The sequence below is a fragment of the Amphibalanus amphitrite genome, unplaced genomic scaffold (assembly GCF_019059575.1).
Source record: "Amphibalanus amphitrite isolate SeventyFive unplaced genomic scaffold, NRLGWU_Aamphi_draft 000429F_arrow, whole genome shotgun sequence".
In the NCBI taxonomy this organism is placed as follows: Eukaryota; Metazoa; Arthropoda; class Thecostraca; order Balanomorpha; family Balanidae; genus Amphibalanus; species Amphibalanus amphitrite.
In genome coordinates, this window is record NW_024881923.1 from 453,747 (window position 1) to 472,609 (window position 18,863).

The 18,863-nt window shown below is 50.3% G+C and overlaps 2 protein-coding genes across 3 annotated transcripts in view; one reads left to right on the forward strand and one right to left on the reverse strand.

The window, feature by feature from the left end:
- The window catches only part of LOC122391284, a 79,137-nt gene that overhangs the window by 37,577 nt on the left and 22,697 nt on the right, over positions 1–18,863 (reverse strand). For both annotated transcript variants that reach the window (XM_043385075.1, XM_043385074.1), the window contains exons 2-4: positions 16,992–17,320; positions 14,512–14,771; positions 11,884–12,021 (exon numbers count right to left, since the gene is read on the reverse strand). In XM_043385075.1, the coding sequence (XP_043241010.1) occupies positions 11,884–12,021; positions 14,512–14,771; positions 16,992–17,320 (727 nt within the window). The remainder of the gene's footprint in view (positions 1–11,883; positions 12,022–14,511; positions 14,772–16,991; positions 17,321–18,863) is intronic.
- LOC122391283 lies at positions 2,778–7,388 on the forward strand. The gene is made up of 2 exons (XM_043385073.1): positions 2,778–5,186; positions 6,306–7,388. Exons 1-2 carry the CDS (start codon positions 3,107–3,109, stop codon positions 7,244–7,246), a joined length of 3,021 nt encoding a protein of 1,006 aa, XP_043241008.1. The 5' UTR covers positions 2,778–3,106; the 3' UTR covers positions 7,247–7,388.

Below are 18,863 nucleotides of genomic sequence, written 5' to 3' on the forward strand. Positions count from 1 at the left end.
ATACAACGATGAAATTTCACAGTCTCGTGGTAAATGTGCATTAGGGGTACCCATTTTTCCCGATTTTGGAAATTTGTGGGTGGGGGTGGTTTTTCCCATTATTTCGCGGCTTGTGATTCCAATGATGCCAAAAATATTGAAATCATAGGTGGTTTAGGGGTCGCGAATTGAGATTGAAATTTGCGTATTTACCTAGAAATATGCCTATTTTACGCTGATAATAAATCGCACTAAAGGCAAAGTTTTTGTTTTGAAAGTCGGGTTGAGGGGTCATTGAGCGCTCCGTTTTCATCCAGATCGATGTGCTCCATCACGTGGTTCCGGTTAAATGCTTTACTAGCGATCATTACGATGTCGATATTGTAACATTTGGTGAAACCGGGAATCCCGGCGACCAACAACAGGAGCAAACATCCCGGCCCGGGATGTTTTGCTCCTGTTGTTGGTATCATTCTGGTCAGCGTGTAATCATTTTTGATATTTTCTGCCTCTTGAAGGTCATGAGTTGTAATGGTGACCTTTGATGACCTGTGACGTCAAATTAAAATGTGACCTACCTTTCAGTTGCCACTCTCAGTTCATGACAGGCTCTTTGTGTCCGTGCAACTAAGCTCAGGATACATCTCACAGATCATGGCTCCGAATGGACTTCAAATCATGTAATTAAAAAACGATCAAACCATTTTGACCGTATGCTTCCACAAGAAACGCAGTCCTGATCGCTCACGGCTACGATGTAATAGACCTCTGAGACAGAGTAGGATAAATCTGGGTGTTCTACCCAAAAATATCAACTTGTGACGAATGTGTCCTGTGCATGTTGTGACTGTGTGTTATCCTTCCCCGGCAGACCTGTATCTGGGCCGAATACATGCTTTGAACTGAACATTACACTGGTGGCAGCTGATTGATTCGGCCCAGATGGACTCACGCTTGATGGCCATGCATGATCTGGTTGCATGAAGTGAGCTTTGCATGCTGCATGTCCTGGGAGCTCGGACTGTGTGTACTATCTGAAGCCAAGAAGTATGGTGGAGACTAAGCCAGAGCTACTTGGGGCTGTTGGTGGTCATGCCAAAATTGATAAGTTTGATGGCCAGGGAAATGTTGAACGTTTCCTGGATCATTTTGATGTAGTGTCCAGGGCAAATGGTTGGAGCCCAGAAACTCAGGCTCTGCAGCTTCCTACTGCACTTTGTGGACCAGCTTTTGATTTTTTCCGCCGTCTACCCATTGAGGAGAAAACCACTGTAGGAGCACTGCAGGATGCCCTGCGAAAGGAATACTCTGCAACTGCCTTGGAGTCGGACTATGCTCTTCTGTTTGTATCTCGGAGGCGGTTGGCAGGGGAGCCCCTCCCAGAGTTTGGTGATGCTCTGAAGACGCTGGCGCGGAAGGCGTATCCATCTTTTACTGAGATTCAGCTCGAAAGTCTGTGCAAAACCCACTTCATCAATGGAGGGTTGGCTGACACTCTGCGAGCCCAGCTTCTCCTTGGTGGTGACCAATCAGAATCATACAGAGACCTCATCTCGAGGGCAAGACGGCTTGAGCAGGTGTTTGCCCCAGCGGCAGTCCGACGCGTGCCGTTGGAACAGGATGAGCTGAGGGGTGAAATCCAAAGACTGGCAGGTGTTGTGTCAGCACTGGAGCAGAAAGTTGATGCGCTGTCAATACCCAAGAGCAGATTTGGACAGAGAAGGCGGTTTAATCAGACGCAGCAAGTGACAGCTAAACCCTCAGAGCCTGGGGCTCAGAAGGAGAAGAGGAAGCCTGTTATCTGTTTTCGCTGCAAGCAGCCGGGACATATGGCCAGAGGCTGTGCAAATTTCGAGTAGCCGCGATTCGGCAGGGGCGCGTGGTCGCGGCGTCTGATGTACCCGTGAGGGGTGTGGCCCCGAGACAGTTAAACTGGGGAGTGGCGCGGCAGGACTGGTGGCCCATGGGGGCGCCGGCGCCGCACTGTTTCCGGTGGCCCAGTGGGCAGGTGGCGCCACCTTCAGCGTCGCAGCTGGGCTTGGCGGCGCCCTTTTCGGCGCCGTGGTTGGACGGCGCGCTGCAGCTGGGCCAGGCGGCGCCCTTTCCGGCGCCGTGCTCGACCGGCGTGCTGCAGCCTGGCCAGGCGGAGCCCTCTTCAGCGCCGTGGTCGGACGGCGCGCTGCAGCCGGGCCAAGCGGCGCCCTCTTCAGCGTCGTGGTCGGCCGGCGCGCCGCAGCTGGGCCGGGCGGCACCCTTTCCGGCGCCGTGGTCGGCCGGCGCGCTGCAGCTGGGCCAGGCGGCGCCCTTTCCGGCGCCGTGGTCGGACGGCGCGCTGCAGCCGGGCCAAGCGGCGCCCTCTTCAGCGTCGTGGTCGGCCGGCGCGCCGCAGCTGGGCCAGGCGGCGCCCTTTCCGGTGCCGTGGTCGGACGGCGCGCTGCAGCCGGGCCAAGCGGCGCCCTCTTCAGCGTCGTGGCCGGCCGGCGCGCTGCAGCTGGGCCAGGCGGCGCCCTTTCCGGCGCCGTGCTCGGCCGGCGTGCTGCAGCCTGGCCGGGCGGAGCCCTCTTCGGCGCCGTGGTCGGACGGCGCGCTGCAGCCGGGCCAAGCGGCGCCCTCTTCAGCGTCGTGGTCGGCCGGCGCGCCGCAGCTGGGCCAGGCGGCGCCCTCTTCAGCGCCGTGGTCGGACGGCGCGCTGCAGCCGGGCCAAGCGGCGCCCTCTTCAGCGTCGTGGTCGGCCGGCGCGCTGCAGCCGGGCCAAGCGGCGCCCTCTTCAGCGTCGTGGTCGGCCGGCGCGCCGCAGCTGGGCCAGGCGGCGCCCTTTCCGGCGCCGTGCTCGGACGGCGCGCTGCAGCCGGGCCAGGCGGAGCCCTCTTCGGCGTCGGGGGAGGTACCGTGTTCGGAGTCGAGTGTGACTGGGGTTTCTGCGGCGCGGCGCACGCCTCCCGGTGGAGGCCTTCCGTTGGAGGCCGGGTGTCGTGCCGCGCCGGAGTCGGGCGCGCAGGGTGAGTCGGTTTCGCCGGCTGTTGAGCCTGTGTGTGTTGACACTGACGATTCGGCCGGCTGTGTGTCCTCCCGGCCGGGCTCTGTGGATGTGGCAAGGTTCGCTGAATGTTTAGAGGCGGATGCTGTGATGAGTCCGTCAGCCGTCGAGCCCGATGCGATAGGCTTGTCTGACGTGGATGAGCGTTCTGGCCTACAGGGGGCCACCGCGGCGGGCGTTCGAGTGCCGAGCGCACCCACTGGTGAGGCACTGACGGCGGAGTCACCACGATCGAGTTGCAGTGGTAAGGACAAACCCGGTCCCGGAGTTCGGGGGGCTGGAGTGTTGCGTGCCACTGTGGCTGGGGGTGTGCTGGCTCGGGCAGGTCGGGTTGTGTGTGGACAGCGCAGTCATGTAGCAGCCGCCCGAGTGGGGGGTTATAATGATGCGGAAGTCTTTGTCTCGGGATACGTTCAGCATAAGAGAGTGGACTGGTTGCTAGATACTGGGGCACAATGTAGTGTTGTTTCGTCAGATGTCATTGGAGATATGGATGTCCAGAGGATCCCCGCTCTGAGGCAGCCCGTCACTGTTGATGGAAACGCATTAGATTTAGAATGCGTAGTTGTGTGTGATGTTAGTATCGGAGATAAGACACTGCGAGATCAGCCCCTGTTTGTGGTGCGTGGCCTGTCTCCCTCTTGCATACTGGGCACTGATTTGCTGAAAAAGATGGGATCGGCTGTTTCTATAGACTTTGCCGCCCACACAGTGAGTGTTCGGGGGTGTACTGTTACCGAGGCAGCAGACTGCGTGCGGTCCTCGGACACCGTTATCATCCCTCCGAAGCACCAAAGTATTGTGATGTGTTCTGTTCCAGATGATGTTTCGGGGGTGGTCGTTGTTGAGTCGAGTAGCCTTCTTTCTGATAAACATTCACTCTTGGCGGCTAGATCTGTGGCGACAGTGTCCAAGGGAGGTATGATACCCGTAAGAGTTTTGAACCCGTCAGGCCGGGGTGTCACTTTGCCCGCTCGCTCTGTGGTGGCCCGTCTGATGGATCACTCAAAGATTGCTGATGGTGACTCTGGGGATGAATGTGAGATTGATGATGCTTGGGTGAACGCTCTGGTCGAGGGTTCTGACCTCAGTGATGATGCACAGAAAACTGCCCTCTCCGATCTTTTGAGTAAGCACAAACAAGCATTCTCGTTAGATGGTGAGCTGGGACAGTGTGGTATCGTGAAACATTCGATCCCGCTCGTAGAGGGAGCCCGCCCCGTTTCTCAGCCTCCGCGAAGGATTAACGTAATTGACAGGGATGATGTTGACGCGGCTGTCCTGAAAATGCAGCGAGATGGTATCATTCGTCCCAGCTGCTCGCCGTGGAGCTCCCCGGTGGTGCCAGTTCGGAAACGAGATGGCTCGTTGCGACTCTGCATTGATTACCGTCGTCTTAACGACCTAACGCATGGTGATTCTCACCCCTTACCCAGGGTGGAGGACTGTTTGGATGCTCTTTCCGGGTCATCTTGGTTCAGCGTCTTGGATCTTCAGTCGGGATATTGGCAGCAGGAGGTAAAGGACTCAGATAAGGAAAAGACAGCCTTCTCTACCCACACGGGACTCTGGGAATTTTCGAGGATGCCGTTTGGACTGAAGGGAGCCCCGGCCTCATTCCAGCGTCTCATGATGGCTGTTCTTGCTGGGTTAACCTGGCGGGAGTGCCTGGTTTACCTAGATGATGTGATCGTATTCGGTAAGTCGTTTGATGAAGCTTTGAGTCACCTGGATCACGTTCTGTGTGCCGTAAAGGAGGCCAATCTGAAACTTAACCTGAGGAAATGTAGTTTTTTTAAGGAGGAGGTGAAGTTTTTAGGTCATGTCATTAGCGGTGAGGGCATTTCCGCGGATCCTTCGAAGGTCTCGGCGGTTGTCGACTACGAACGTCCTAAAAACGTCCATGATGTGCGTAGATTCATTGGTTTAGCTAGTTATTTCAGAAAGTTCATACCAAACTTTTCTACAGTGGCTAAGCCATTGCTTAAGCTGACCGAGGATCGTGCGAAATTTCTTTGGGATGACATGTGCGAGTCCGCCTTTCAAAGTTTGAAGCGTCTGCTGACGGAGGCGCCAGTTCTGGCTTTCCCCGATTTCGAGAAAGAGTTTATTCTCACTACCGATGCCAGCGGCATCGGTCTGGGTGCGATACTTACCCAGCGGGTTGACGGTTCTGAAAAAGTGGTGGCGTTTGCGAGCCGCTGTCTGTCCAAAATCGAGGCTCGATACAGCGCCACCGAGCGGGAGTGCTTGGCAGTGGTCTGGGCGGTTCGCCACTTTGCTGTATACCTGCAGGGTAAACCATTCGCACTCCAGACAGATCACTGCCCGTTGACGTACTTGCGTTCGTGCAAGGACCCGAGGGGACGGCTGGCTCGGTGGATCCTTGAGCTGGAACAATTTCCGTACATAATGCAGTACCGTCCAGGGCGGTCCATCCCACATGCTGATGCGCTGTCAAGGGCGGTGTCGGGAGGTGTGGTTGGTCACATTGATCTCAAGTCTGATGAACACCGTATCCTTCTGGCCCAGCGCAGTGATCCAGATATATTGCTGGTTGTCGTCAGTCTTTTGCATGGTTTGCCAAATGTATCTAGTCAGTCGTCTGTCGCACGACACTATTTGTCAGTGAAAGAGGCTTTGGAAGTGGACAGCTCTTCGGGGTTGTTATACATTCACGCGGACAACCACAGGCGTCTTGTCGTTCCAGCTTCCATGGTCGATGAGATACTCTCAGAGTCCCACGACAGTCGCTGGGCGGGTCATTTGGGAATTTCAAAGACTACTGAGAAGCTGAAGTGCCGTTTCTATTGGCCCCGAATGACCATTGACGTAGCCAACTTCGTCAAATCTTGCTCTCCATGTTCCAAGAAGAAAAGCCCTTGCCATCCCCTCAGGGCGGAGTTCGGGAAGATGCCTCTTCCAGCCCGACCTTGGGAATGGGTCTCCACAGACATTACGGGACCCTTTCCGTTGACGGACTCTGGTAACCGATACATCCTGGTAGTGGTCTGCGGATTTTCGAAGTGGGTCGAGGCATTTCCCATTCCCAACCAGGAGGCGGAAACGGTTGCTAGGATCCTGGTTAGGGAGCTCTTCTGCAGGTATGGGTGTCCACGCGTTATCCACTCAGACCAGGGTCGCAATTTCGAGAGCCGATTGTTTAAGGAAGTCTGTCGACATCTGGATATCGACAAAACACGCACGACGGGTTACCATCCATCCGGAAACGGACAGGTGGAACGTTTCAACAAAACCCTGTGCTCCATGATGGCTGCTTTCGTTTCAGACAATCAAAGGGATTGGGACACGGTGGTCCCAAAAGTTGTTTTTGCTTACAACACGAGCAAGCATGAGACTACCGGTGTTTCTCCTTTCGAGATATTTCATGGTCGCCCGGCCAGACTCCCTCTCGACGTCACTTGTGGTGGTGGTGACTGTCCGGCAGACAGGATCTGTTCCCCTCGAGAGTTTGAGGAGGTCCGTCGGAAGGTGGCTGCTGCTATCGAGGAAGCAGCTGCCAAACGGCGTCAGCGTCAGGTTGTGAACCAGATGCAGCATCAGGTGGGTGACCGGGTGTGGCTGCACAGAGCGGTCGGGCGAAAGGGACTTTCCCCCAAGCTGCAGAGTCCCTGGTCGGGCCCCTTTGATATCATTGAGGTGCTGTCGCCGCAGAACTATCGCTTGAGGTTAAAGAACGGTAGGAAGGTGGTAGTACATCATGATCACCTGAAACCGTATGTAGAACGTGAGGAGTATGCGCGCAAAGGTAGCCAGGATGAACAGGATGAGGATGATCATGGATCTCAGTCTGAGTCTGTTGATGCTGGTCAAGTGGTAGAGGAAGACGATGATGACTATGTGCCATATCTGTCTCAACATCGCGCACCCGATGTGTGTATCGATCACAGAGCGGACGTCCTAAGTGGTCCGGAGCATGCTAACGTAGAAGCACCGTTGCTATCCTCTAGTACAGTCGCAGATGCTACGGATCAGGAAGCTTCTGTTGGTGCCGAGGGGGATACGAGTGTGCTGCACAGCGCTGATGGAGGAACTGTGCCCGATGTAGACTCGAGGGACGGTGCTTGCGTTGTTGTCACGGATAGTGTGGCTGATGGTGATGACAGGCTGACGACAGGAGGTGATGGGGATACTGGGACTAACGCTGTCAGACGAAGTAAAAGAAAAAGATCCGCCCCAAAGCTTTATGGAGAATGGCTGTTTAGTTAACTTCATGTGTTCCTACGCACGATGTTACATGGCGGTGTATGGCGGGGAGGAATGTGACGAATGTGTCCTGTGCATGTTGTGACTGTGTGTTATCCTTCCCCGGCAGACCTGTATCTGGGCCGAATACATGCTTTGAACTGAACATTACAAACTTCTAATCCGAAAACATAAACTTCAAAGCGTCGATTCTTTCCACGCCCACCAACCATGTATGTACGTACTATTCCATTTCTTCAGTGGGGACAGATACACACCGTTCTTGTGGAAGAGTTTCCGATACAACTGCAGATCATTTACGAGTTCATATTCGACCACACGCGACTAGCCATGCGCTGATACGTGCATGGTTGATATGTGACGAAGACCTTTCACAGCTTCTTGCACAGATCACTTGTGACCTCAGGTACCTATTTGGCGTCTGAGTCTGAAGAACCTAATGTAGCAGGATATTTTCATCCTGCATGGGCCGTATGGTGGTACATACCAGGACGCATCATATAAGAGAGTGTGCGTGCCAATGCCAGGAGTCAGTTAACGGTTCTGCCTCGGAGTTGGCTGAGCCGTCTAGACTTGGGCACCTTCCTAATTTTCAGCTTTAAGCAATGACATTCGTCGACTTCAGTTCAACATCAGCTACGGGTTTGGACTGAGCCTGTAGAGTGCAGTGTGCAGTGTAAGGTCCGTTATCTTGAAAGGATACTGCTGGCAGCGGCCGTCACCAGCCACTGGTTCCATGACATCGATAGGTATATCTGCACCCGTCTCAAGGCATCAGCTGGTATAGGAGCGGCACATGCCCAGAACTGGAGTCACGAGCAGTCGTGCGCGCGTTCGGCCAGGCCAGTGCTGTCCGTCATCAGCAAAATTGCAAACATATTTCTTTCATAAAGGGGTGAGGATGGAGTTTCGGTGTTACCGTCCTGTGGTGTGCTTGGCCAGCTTCCTTTCCATATGCACAAACGCACATGCTGTGTGCGGGTTTGGGTGTTTGTGGGGCAGGGGCAAAGCTACACTCATACAGCAGCCACCCGACGGTGGTGTAAAGCTTGCGCCCCTCCCTCAGCCGTCTCTGCAACTCCGGGACTCGGGGAGTTCGGCTAGCGAATTGGCAAAGGTCATCAGTCGTGCATACCGGCATAGCTTAGTGCTGCTTTTATGTCGGTATAGATATACAGAAGCAATTGATAACTTGTTTATCTACTTCATGCCATATTTCCGTTAAAATACGGCATGCGAGTTATATCGTCACATACCGTAACGGTTTTTAATGCCACTCAAACCCAGATTGTATCGATAGGTCAATGTTCATGTCCTTGGGATCGGTCATTGCCTTTGCTGAATGAGACGACTTATTGAAAATTAGGTGGTTCCAATGAGAAAGCTTCGATCGCTTATTTTTGCCCTCCTGACTACATAGCCATTCGTTCTAAGAGTTGCGGTCTTTAGCTCTACTAATGACGGTCTAAGCGAGAGTGAGTGTAAATGAGCATATGCTGTTCATTGACCAAAATGATATTTTTGGTGCTCTCTTTTACCGCTGCACGTCGAATATACAACTAAAGCAATGTTGCACGGTGTCTAACAGTCATTACTACCACTGCGACACATTGGCTTTGCATATTTATAGTCGTTCAAATTAAATCATTTTTCCACAAAATTAAAACTCCAATGCAAGCTCGCGACCCATAAAAGTGGTCTAATATCATTATTTCTGTCACTGCTATAGATCCAGAACAGAGCAAATAATGATGAAATCGATCCCAACCTGTTAGCTTGGTAACCTTGTCCCAACATAAAACAATGTTAATTTGGTCGATTTTCTGCTAAAATTAACATGTTCATTTTGAATTCGTGACCCCCAAAAATCGTTTGGCTTCGTTATTTTTGGCACAGATGGAATCAGAATAGGTCAAATAATGGGAAAATTGACCCCAACCTGTTGGCATGGTAATCTTGTTTCAAAATTAAATAGCATTATTTTGTCTATTTTTCGCTAAAATTGGCATTTTCATTTTGAATTCGCGACCCCTAGAAATCGTTTGATTTCGGTATTTTTGGCACAGGTGGAATCAGAATAGACCAAATAATGGGAAAATCCACCCCCACCTAAAATTTGGAAAATTGACCCAAAAATGGGTACCCCTAATGTGCATACACATAATCCGGGTTGATACTTATGCATTTAAACATTATATAGGACCAGATATGTCCGAAAAAGCAAAACCAACAAGAGTTTTACTGGAGAGCCGTACATATGTTGCTATTAGAGGTCACTGGTCATACCAGGTCAGGTCACAGGTCAGGTCACCAAAGGTCACCAAGTGTCACCACATGAGCCCAACTTTACTAAGGTTATGTGATGCATGTTTTATGGTCAGTTGTTCATTTCCAACTCAATGGTGTTGGTTATAAGACCATCAGGTACGGTTTAAGCCACTTTCTGGTGGAGGTCAGGTCAAGGTCAGGTCAAAAAAGGTCAAATTTCAAAGTTGATATTTTTGCATAAAATGGGTATCGATTCGATGCAGCTCGTCACGGGGAGTCTAATGGTGGTCTTTGTTTTGCGCTACGAGGTCTAGAATTGCTAAAAATTGAGTTTGAAAATTTGACGTCACCAATTTTGAACAGTTTTTTCGCTATAACTTGGCCAAAAAACGAGGTATCGATCTCAAATTTGGTATGTAGATAGAAGGCGGTAGGGACTATCACATATATTCCGGTTTTTTCGAAATTCAAAAAACTTTTTGGATTTTTTGGCTATTATATTTAAAAAAAATATATTTTTTGATTTTTGGGGGTCGAAATCCAAAAAATTCGAAAAACCGAAATAGCAGTTTTGTAGCCCTTTTAATTCCACACCTTTGATGTCTAAAACATTTTTCTGTATCTCTAAAGCTGTAGGCCTGACAGCTCTTCCCGCGAAACCTTTTTTTGGGTCGAAAATGGCAAAAATGACGTCACTCTTACGTCATTAGCGGCCAATCTATCATAGCCTTTGGAAAAATTTTTGGTCACCATGTGCGCTAGCTGCTCCCGGGAGGGTACTGAAAGTTTGGTGACGATCGGCGCAGCGGTTCTCGAGATATATCGAAAAAAGTAAAGGGGGGGGGCAAAAAAATGCCCCCCCCCACCGCCTGGAAGGTTAAGAAAAACGGACTATAATTAGTCCATTATATTCCAAACTAGGCATATTTTCATGATGTCAATTGATCAATATGACATCATGGTGAGTTTTTGAAACCTTTTCACATAAGTATTTTGTTCAGCACTTATGTGTAGCTAATTATAACAATTTTGTATCGTTATAAAATTTGTAGCGTAAATATTACGTCCAATAGAGGCCCAAATCATTGACCATCACCATTCACCACACGGCACACGACTTGTCATCCTACAGCTTGCCATGGCTTATGGCTTCCGTCTTACCTTAGGATGAGGCAGCATTACCTGCAATACATGTAATATGTGTTGTATCCAGTTATGTTTGCGTTTGGCGGCGGGCGGCCGTTTTTTGCGACGTTTTGCGGTTGGCGGCGGGCGTGCGGGCGTTGCGGGCGTTTTTTTTGCGGAGGTGTTTGCGTTTTTTTGCGGTTTTTGTGCTTGGCGGCAGGCGGGCGGGCGATGCGGGTGTTTTTGCTGTTTGCGTTTGGCGGCGGGCGGCCGTTTTAGCGGCGGTTTGCGGCGGGCGGCCGTTTTTTGCGGCGTTTTGCGGTTTGCGGCGGGCGGCCGTTTTTTGCCGCGTTTTGTGGTTTGCGGCGGGTGGCCGTTTTTTACGGCGTTTTGCGGTTGCCGGCGGCCGGCCGTTATTTCCGGTTAGCGGCGGGCGGCGGGCGGTCGTTTTTTGCGGCGTTTAGCGGTTTCCGGCGGGCGGCCGTTTTTGCGGCGTTTTGCGGTTCGCGGCCGTTTTTTGCGGCGTTTCGCGGTTGGCGGCGGGCGATGCGGGCGTTTTTTTGTGGCGGCGGTGTTTGCGTTTTTTGCGGTGTTTGCGTTTTGCGGCGGACGCGCGTTTTTTGCGGCATTTTGTGCGTTTTTTTCTGCGGTTTTCGGCGGGCGGGCGATTGTTTTTTTGCGAAGTTTGCGTTGGCGTTTTAGGCGTGCGTTTTGCGTTGTTTCCGTTTGGCGGCGGGCGGGCGGTTTTTCACAATTAAAGTCCCAACCTTCGGATCCGCAGTGCTGTTCGACAAGCGCTGCCCGGGCCTATGTGTTGTATCCAGTTATTCTTGGTTTGATTTAGGCTTCAGATTTTCAGGGATAAACTGCTTCTCCACGTTATTTATAAACATTTGCTAGAAAAAAAGCAGTTCCTTAGAGCAAAAATAACAAGCAAGGAGCGTTGCCGCCGGCCAGTTTTCCTGTTCTTTGTGTCCCTGTGTCGCCCCCTGCCCCGTTCAGGAGCGCCCGACAGCGCCACCTGCACCTGACCAGTCCGGCAGCGTTTGGGGTCGCCGCGCAGTGCGCACCGCCGACAATCAGCTGACGCGGCCGGCAGCGCGTCTCAAGGTCACTGGAGGTCAGCCGGGCCGCGGGCCGCCGGGTGGCCGTGACGTCACAGCCAGCGAACGCTGAGCGCCGGAACAGCTACTGTTGTTTATCCCTTCCTAGCCATTCATATATGAGTAACTTCAACCGCTGCTCACCATCTGTGACTACTAGGGTAATCCGTGACCCCAGCTCCGTGGCCAGGTGACTGATGGTGTCGGCAGCCACCCCCTGGAGAGATACCGACAGACCACTCCCGTACCGTTCCGGCCACATCGACTTCGTCACCTCCGGCCCTGTCGGACAGGGCTGTGTCAGCTGACTGCAGTCGGACGGAGCTGCTGCCGGGTCGGGAGGCGGCTGACACCGTGGTGTCAAACCCTGACACAGACGACACTGACAAAGCCAGGGTCGATCGGCACTGTTGGACAGTAATTGAACATTGTGCACAATGCATGCGCTACGCTTATACATGCGTCAGTTAAAACCCGCGCCCAGATGGGGTCTGTCGAGCAATGCGGTCTGATGGGGGGGCATTTTGTCCCCCCCTCAGATCTCGAGAACCACGCAACATAGCGACAAGCGGTGAACGGTGTTGGATAGCCGCAACGGGGAACTACCTTGTGACCCAATTTTATTGACCTCGGTCAAACCGATGACGTCACAGGTCAGGTCAAAGGTCGAATTTTCACCGTTTACAGGCATTTCAAGAAATGCGTTGTAAAATCGTGTAAAATGCATTTCATTGAAAATCATCGATGGGGAAATGTTCTTCAAACACATATTCTGCTATTTGAGGTCACTGATACCAGGTCAGGTCACAGAGGTCAGGTCACTGGCGGGTCACAATATGAAAGTGTCGTGTGATACATGTTTTATGGTCCATTTTACATGACAAATGCGATTATGTGGATCACACAGACTTTAGGGCCAGCTTAGGTCACGTTTTGGTCAAGGTCAGGTCAAGGCAGGTCAAGGTCAGGTCAAATTAGGTCAAATTTAAAAGTTGATATTTTTGCATAAAATGGGTATCGATTCGATGCAGCTCGTCACGGGGAGTTCAATGGTGGTCTCCGTTTTGCGCTACGAGGTCTAGGATTGCGAAAAATTGAGTTCAAAAATTTGACGTCATCAATTTTTAAGTTTTTTTTTCGCTATAACTTGGACAAAAAAGAGGTATCGATCTAAAATTTGGTATGTATATCGAAGAGTGCAGGGACTATCACATATATCCCGTTTTTTTTCGAAATTCGAAAAAAAGTGGATTTTTTTTAGTTTTTCTAAAAAAATCAATATTTTTGATTTTTGGGGATCGAAATCCCAAAATTTCGAAAATCGGAGATAGCAGTTTTGTAGCGCCGTCTTTTCTCTACACAACCACATAAAGAACTTGTTAACTGTAGAATTGGTGAGCGTTTCAAGATGTCATGTTTTTTGCTCATTTTTACTCGAACATGACCTCAGTTTGACCTCAATAACTCCTGACCTGAGGTGACCTGTGACTTGAAATTTTGTGTGAAAGTGTCAAATTGATGCCCGGTAAGGTACCCAAAATTTCGCGGGTTCTGCGCGCCGCCGTTTTTCGCTATTTAAGAAAAACCACAGGGGGCCAAAATGCCCCCCCCCCCATCAGGGCGCGGGTCCTCGCCCGCACATGGGAGGGGGGTTGCGACCCCCCCAGGTAGTCTTTCTGCTCTGCACTCAACATTTTTAGAGCTAGAAGGCTGATTTTTCGTATAGCTGCTCCTCTATCCCTTCGTGATGTCCACTGATAATTTCAAGTTTCTGCGGTTTTTGGTTTCGGAGATATGACCTTGTTTTTCAGGTCATGTCATGACCCAAATGGCCAATTCTCAACATCTTGCGTTGGCTATGGGCCTTGTGAGCTTTTGACACCTTGATTTCGACCTGTTATGCCAGTCTTACCTCCCATCTATCATGGAACATGTTGTTCGACGATGTACAGATGTCAAGGTCAGGGTCAAGGTCAACCTAGGTCATCTAAGATAATTGCGCTTTAGGCAAGCTAAATTAACTTTTTTTGAAGTTTTTTTACTGCATTTTTGGTAAAAGCTTCTCAGATCATGATTTCATGTAATATGGACACATAAACAATCGGTGCACACATCGGTGCACACATCAGTATACACGCAGACACACACAGACATACAAACACATATCATTGACCTTGACCTAACTTGACCTGAAATGACCTCAGCAGCAAAAACCTGGTCGGGTAGTGTGACAAAGAGGTTCTAGCTGGCTTGGCACCAGAAAACGGCATCGTCATCGGTATATGATAAGCAGCGCACTTGATATCCAACGGTGACCCAAAACAGCAACATTTTTGAGTTTGACCTGACCTGGAAGGTCAATGACTGACCTGGGAAGGTAAAACTGGGTATCATTGGATTCGTCTCTTCCCAAAGAATCTTTTTGGTCTTTATCGCTAAGCTCTATCTCCAACAGGAACGAAATGGCGCGGGGGGTGGCAACCCCCTCCCCCCCCATGTGCGTTCTAGGATGGGAAAATGGCATGTGCGGGCGAGGGTTAATTAATACAGTTCAGTACATACAGGTCATACCGGTTCAGTACATACAGGTTCGTTTGCAAGAGTATAAAGTAGGTATGTACAATACAGTGGCTAATGTTTGTGTAGCATGTAGGTAGCATGGCACACATATGTCCGCTGAACGTTTATCACTGAAACTGTTACTTTATGTACTATGTAAGTACCTACCACCATTCAGAAGTAATAGTACGTGTTTCCTCAACTACTTCTCACCGGTAACGTATAGCGTCCTCAGTGACGTCGGCAGCAGCCGCAGCCACCGCCCCGTTCCGAAGGACGGGACCCTGACGGTCAGCTCCTCCAAGCGGGGAAGACTCTGCAGGAGCGCCGTCAGCTGGTCTTCGCCAAGGGCTGACGGAGCGTCGAACGTCGTCACGGTCCTTAGCGCCTCTCTCAGCACTGTGGTATCACTGTCTGCCGTTGGCTGCGGCTCCGTCTGTACCGTGACGTCATGAAACGCTTTTGTAATTTTACTGAAAAGACAAGAAAAAGAACATAAATCAAAATGCAAAAGAAGTTCACAACTTTAGTTGGCTCCTTTGATGATCCGATATGCATTTAGGTAGGGGAGAGAGGTCATATTGCGCCACCTTAACCCTATTAGTGGCAGGGGGGGGGGGGGGGGTGTTTTCATCCACCCCTCAGTTTTTTTTTTCGGGAATATCTCCGAAACCGATGAAGCTACGATGCTGAAATTTTCTGACTTTTCCTAAAACTAAAGTGGACACATTCCCTGAAAATTTCAAGTTCATAAATTTACCAGGGGCGGCTCCAGAGCACTGGGAATGGGGGGGGGTCCTATTCGTGAAGCGAGTCATTTGGGCGAAGATCACGATGCTGCACCAGTTTTACGAACAGTGAATGAAAGGTATCATGTGATAACATATAAAAAATTATTGTGCATCCCCTTTTGACACGTTTTTGCTATAATAGGTGGATCCAGGCGTCCAAAAAGGGGGGTCATGTTTTACCTCCCAACATAGGTGCCCTGACACCGCCTATGCATGACCAATACAATTGTAGTCGTTCTCTCATAAGAAAATTTAACATAACAAGACCATTACCACCCTTTTTAGAAACAGTACCAACAAAAACCTTATTTACTATACTTTTTGTGTACCCCCAATCTCAATGATCTGTATCCGCCTATGATTTTTGAAAATGCATATTTTTAGGATCCATGTGAATTCCTGGTTCATTCTCTATCGATGGGCAAAAGTTGCGTTAAGATAGGTTCAGAAACCTGGCCGTGATAAACAGTCTAAAATGTATCTGCAATTTGCCCGTTTTTACCCCCCTTCCCCCCCCCCCCCTATTGACATTTTTTTACTTTCATTTTTTAGAAATGAGATCACGTGGAGCGAAATCGAATGCCGTTTGAATTTTGAAAATCGGCCCGTTAGATCTCGAGATATCAGGGGGGGGGGTCGTAAACAGCCCCCCTGCCACTAATAGAGGTAGCCAGGAGCCTGCCACTAATAGGGTTAAGGATATCGGCCTATTGCGGCTAAAGTTGACCAGCTGTCATGCTTGATGATATCTCAAATTGTACCTCAGTTATTTTGGCATCAAATTACAACTCCTAATTTGTATCACACCCATAAAAAATAACAAGAGAAAAGTTTTCCGACACACCTGCAAAGGGCGCATTTACGGACTACCCCATCAAAAAGCGCCCATGCCTCTCATGTAAAAGCGCCCTATTAAAAACAACGGTTTGCCACCTAACTAAGTAGCCTATTTGGACGTGTCAGCCCATTAAACATTTATGCTGTGAAGGCTAAGGTAATGGTAAGGTGAGCGCTCTAATATTCAAAGTGTTCAATGAAATGTGTCCCAACCACAAGATGCTGTTTCTCTGGGCTGAAGAATAGGGCGCCTAGGGTGGACGCAATTACGGTTGGAACACATTTTTCATGAGCTTCAAATATGGCAAGGACAGGAAGCCACGGTGATGATAAACTTTCAAAACTACCATTAAACGAGCAATTAACAATGATTATTAGTTGAATCACTATCTCTAAGATAAACCATGACACTAGCAAAGGTCGAAATAGACTGTTTCGCGTAAGAAAATAGAGGAAATCACAAAAAATGGTCTGTGAGAAAGCTGAGACACCTCACCTGCCCCCGTGGACCGGAATAAGAGCGAGTTATTGGTGGTGAAGTAAATGCACACATTCGAGCATTCATTCGAATCGAATTTTGGACAGGAGGAAGGTGTGGCGCATTTAAGAACATGGCGCAATATGACCTCTCTCCCCGACATATCGTCGTCAGCAATAGTATGTTGTCAAATCTATTCGGTTGAATAAAATCGTTCAGAGTTGATTTCATACGAATCCAATCGATTTGATACGACCGATTAGATTTTGTGACACGATTGCTGATGACATGTAAATACGTGCGGGATATAATGCCCCGAACTGGCCAACATTATGCAGATTGCAGGACGTCTGTCGAAAGCTGGAACAATACGATCGAGACTAAACGGCTAACTTGCAGAAGATGGTACGAATTCAAGGCATGTTTCTTTAATTGGGCGGAAATTACAATTACAAGCTACTCGACCTTCAAAGACCTAGTTATGTTTTATTTCTTACACCTTCTACAAAGAGAGTTTACTTTTCACCATGACAGCTCTCCGAACTCTCTCAGCCCCCACAGCCACCCCTGCTGCCTCCCAGTCTCACCCCTGGGGACGGCCGGATGGCGCCGCTCGCCGGCGGACCTCCTGCCGCAGCTCCTCCACCACGGTCTGGCGAGTGGTCCGCTCCTCGACCACTGCCTGCTCCAGGCGGACCACCGCACCGTGAAGTGCGGCGTTCTCCGCCTTGAGCTTCTGCGTGTCCGAATGGTCCTTCGCCATTACCTCACTCAGAATGGTCACCTTTTCACGAAGGGGGACCACCACTTCCCGAAGGGCGGACATCTCTTCACGAAGGGCAGCCACCACTTCACGAAGGGCGGACACCTCCCGGCGAAGGGCGACCAGGTCTTCACGCACATCTGTCATCTCCATCTGGAACACAGAATTACAGTTTTTTACGTTTCTACTAATCATATAAAGGTGACATAGTACGTTATGTTACGTCGTACGCATTACGACATGTTGCGCAGCGTCGTGTCTAATCACGTCACAAAACGACATGTCATTACGTATTACGACATGTTTTGTCATGTAACCCGCATTGCTGCATACCGGACAAACAAGCTTGGCAGGCACGCAAACTGGTAACCACTATAGAAACTTTCTATCGTTATTAGTTTTTCGCAAAAAAAAATGAGATAATAAAGAAACGTTATTACTACGTATGTTTACCCTTGGCCGGGCCTTTTTCATAATGCGGACGGTGAGGGTAGAGGGGCTGGTACGACCTCTGGCGGTTACCTCCTAATGCACTGAGAAACACCAGATGTATAGGGTGTTTAGGATGGATAGGATGTATAGGATACAGACAGTCACACAGCAGGACTGACACAGTCACACAGCAGGACCTCGGCTAAGGAATTTCGACTGGGCAGATGGGGACAAACCCGACTCCACAATGTCATAATATACCACCTAATATACACCGTATAAGCGGACCTTTACACCACACCTAACATACATACCATATACCGTAGGTAAAGGTATATCAAAATCCTGCCTAATCAGTTAAGCATCCGTAAACATGTCTAAACAAACTTCTACCAAAGGTTTGGAGGTCAGCGTAGGGCCCTCAGAAGCCGAAGTCGAGCCGTCGGAGGCTAGCATGGTCATTTAGAGTCCGCTTTGGGACCTTCGTGGGGCCCAAGGAAGCCAGTGCGTAGCCCTTTAGACCAGCGTGGGGTAATATAAGGGCAGCGTGGGTTCCTCTAAGACCAGCGGCGTGGGGTCTTCTGAGGCCAGATTGGGGCCCACTGGGAACAGCTCAGCTTGGGGCTATCTAAGGACAATGTAGGCCCTCTTAGGTTAACGTGGGGCCCTCTGTCCTCTGAAGTCTAAGGTTGGCGCTGGGCCCTCAGAGGCTGGCGTTGGACCATCAGAGGCCACCTCGAGGGCCTCGACGGTCAGACTGTAGCCCTTATGCATGTTTAACCCACGAGGCGCTGAGGGGGGCATAAAGTTGCCCCCCCCCCTTTACGTTCTGCGGAATATCTCCGAAACCTGATAAGCTACGAACGTGAAACTCAACGTAGCTTCAAATGAATACCTAGGCAATGTTTGAGCAAAATTTAGTGGTTGTAGCACTTAACCCGCGCCCCACTGGGGTCTGCGTATAACACGCCCTACTGGGGGGCTCTCCATAGCCCCCCTCCTAACTCCAAAATTACTGGGCCGATCGTCAAAATTTTAAGGAAAACTACATTTAAGGAAAACTTGATCATAATCTTATACTGCGGCAATTGTAGTTCTGCTTACGGTTGCCTCTTTATGATACGGGCCACCACCACCTCCACTGCGCTGGAGCTCAGGCGTTCTACACCTCCCCGCTACGGACCGGCCCTCGGGCTAGGTGTGTTAGTACTGAGAGCAAACCTGTAGTAGTCACGTGACTTTCATTCACGTAGCGGGAACGGAA

Coding starts and splice junctions, on each gene's coding strand:
- LOC122391283 (XM_043385073.1), top strand. CDS start 3,107: ATGAGTCCGTCAGCCGTCGAGCCCGATGCGATAGGCTTGTCTGACGTG. Junction 5,187..6,305: donor ACTTACCCAGCGGGTTGACG/GTTCTGAAAAAG, acceptor CTTTCGTTTCAG/ACAATCAAAGGGATTGGGAC.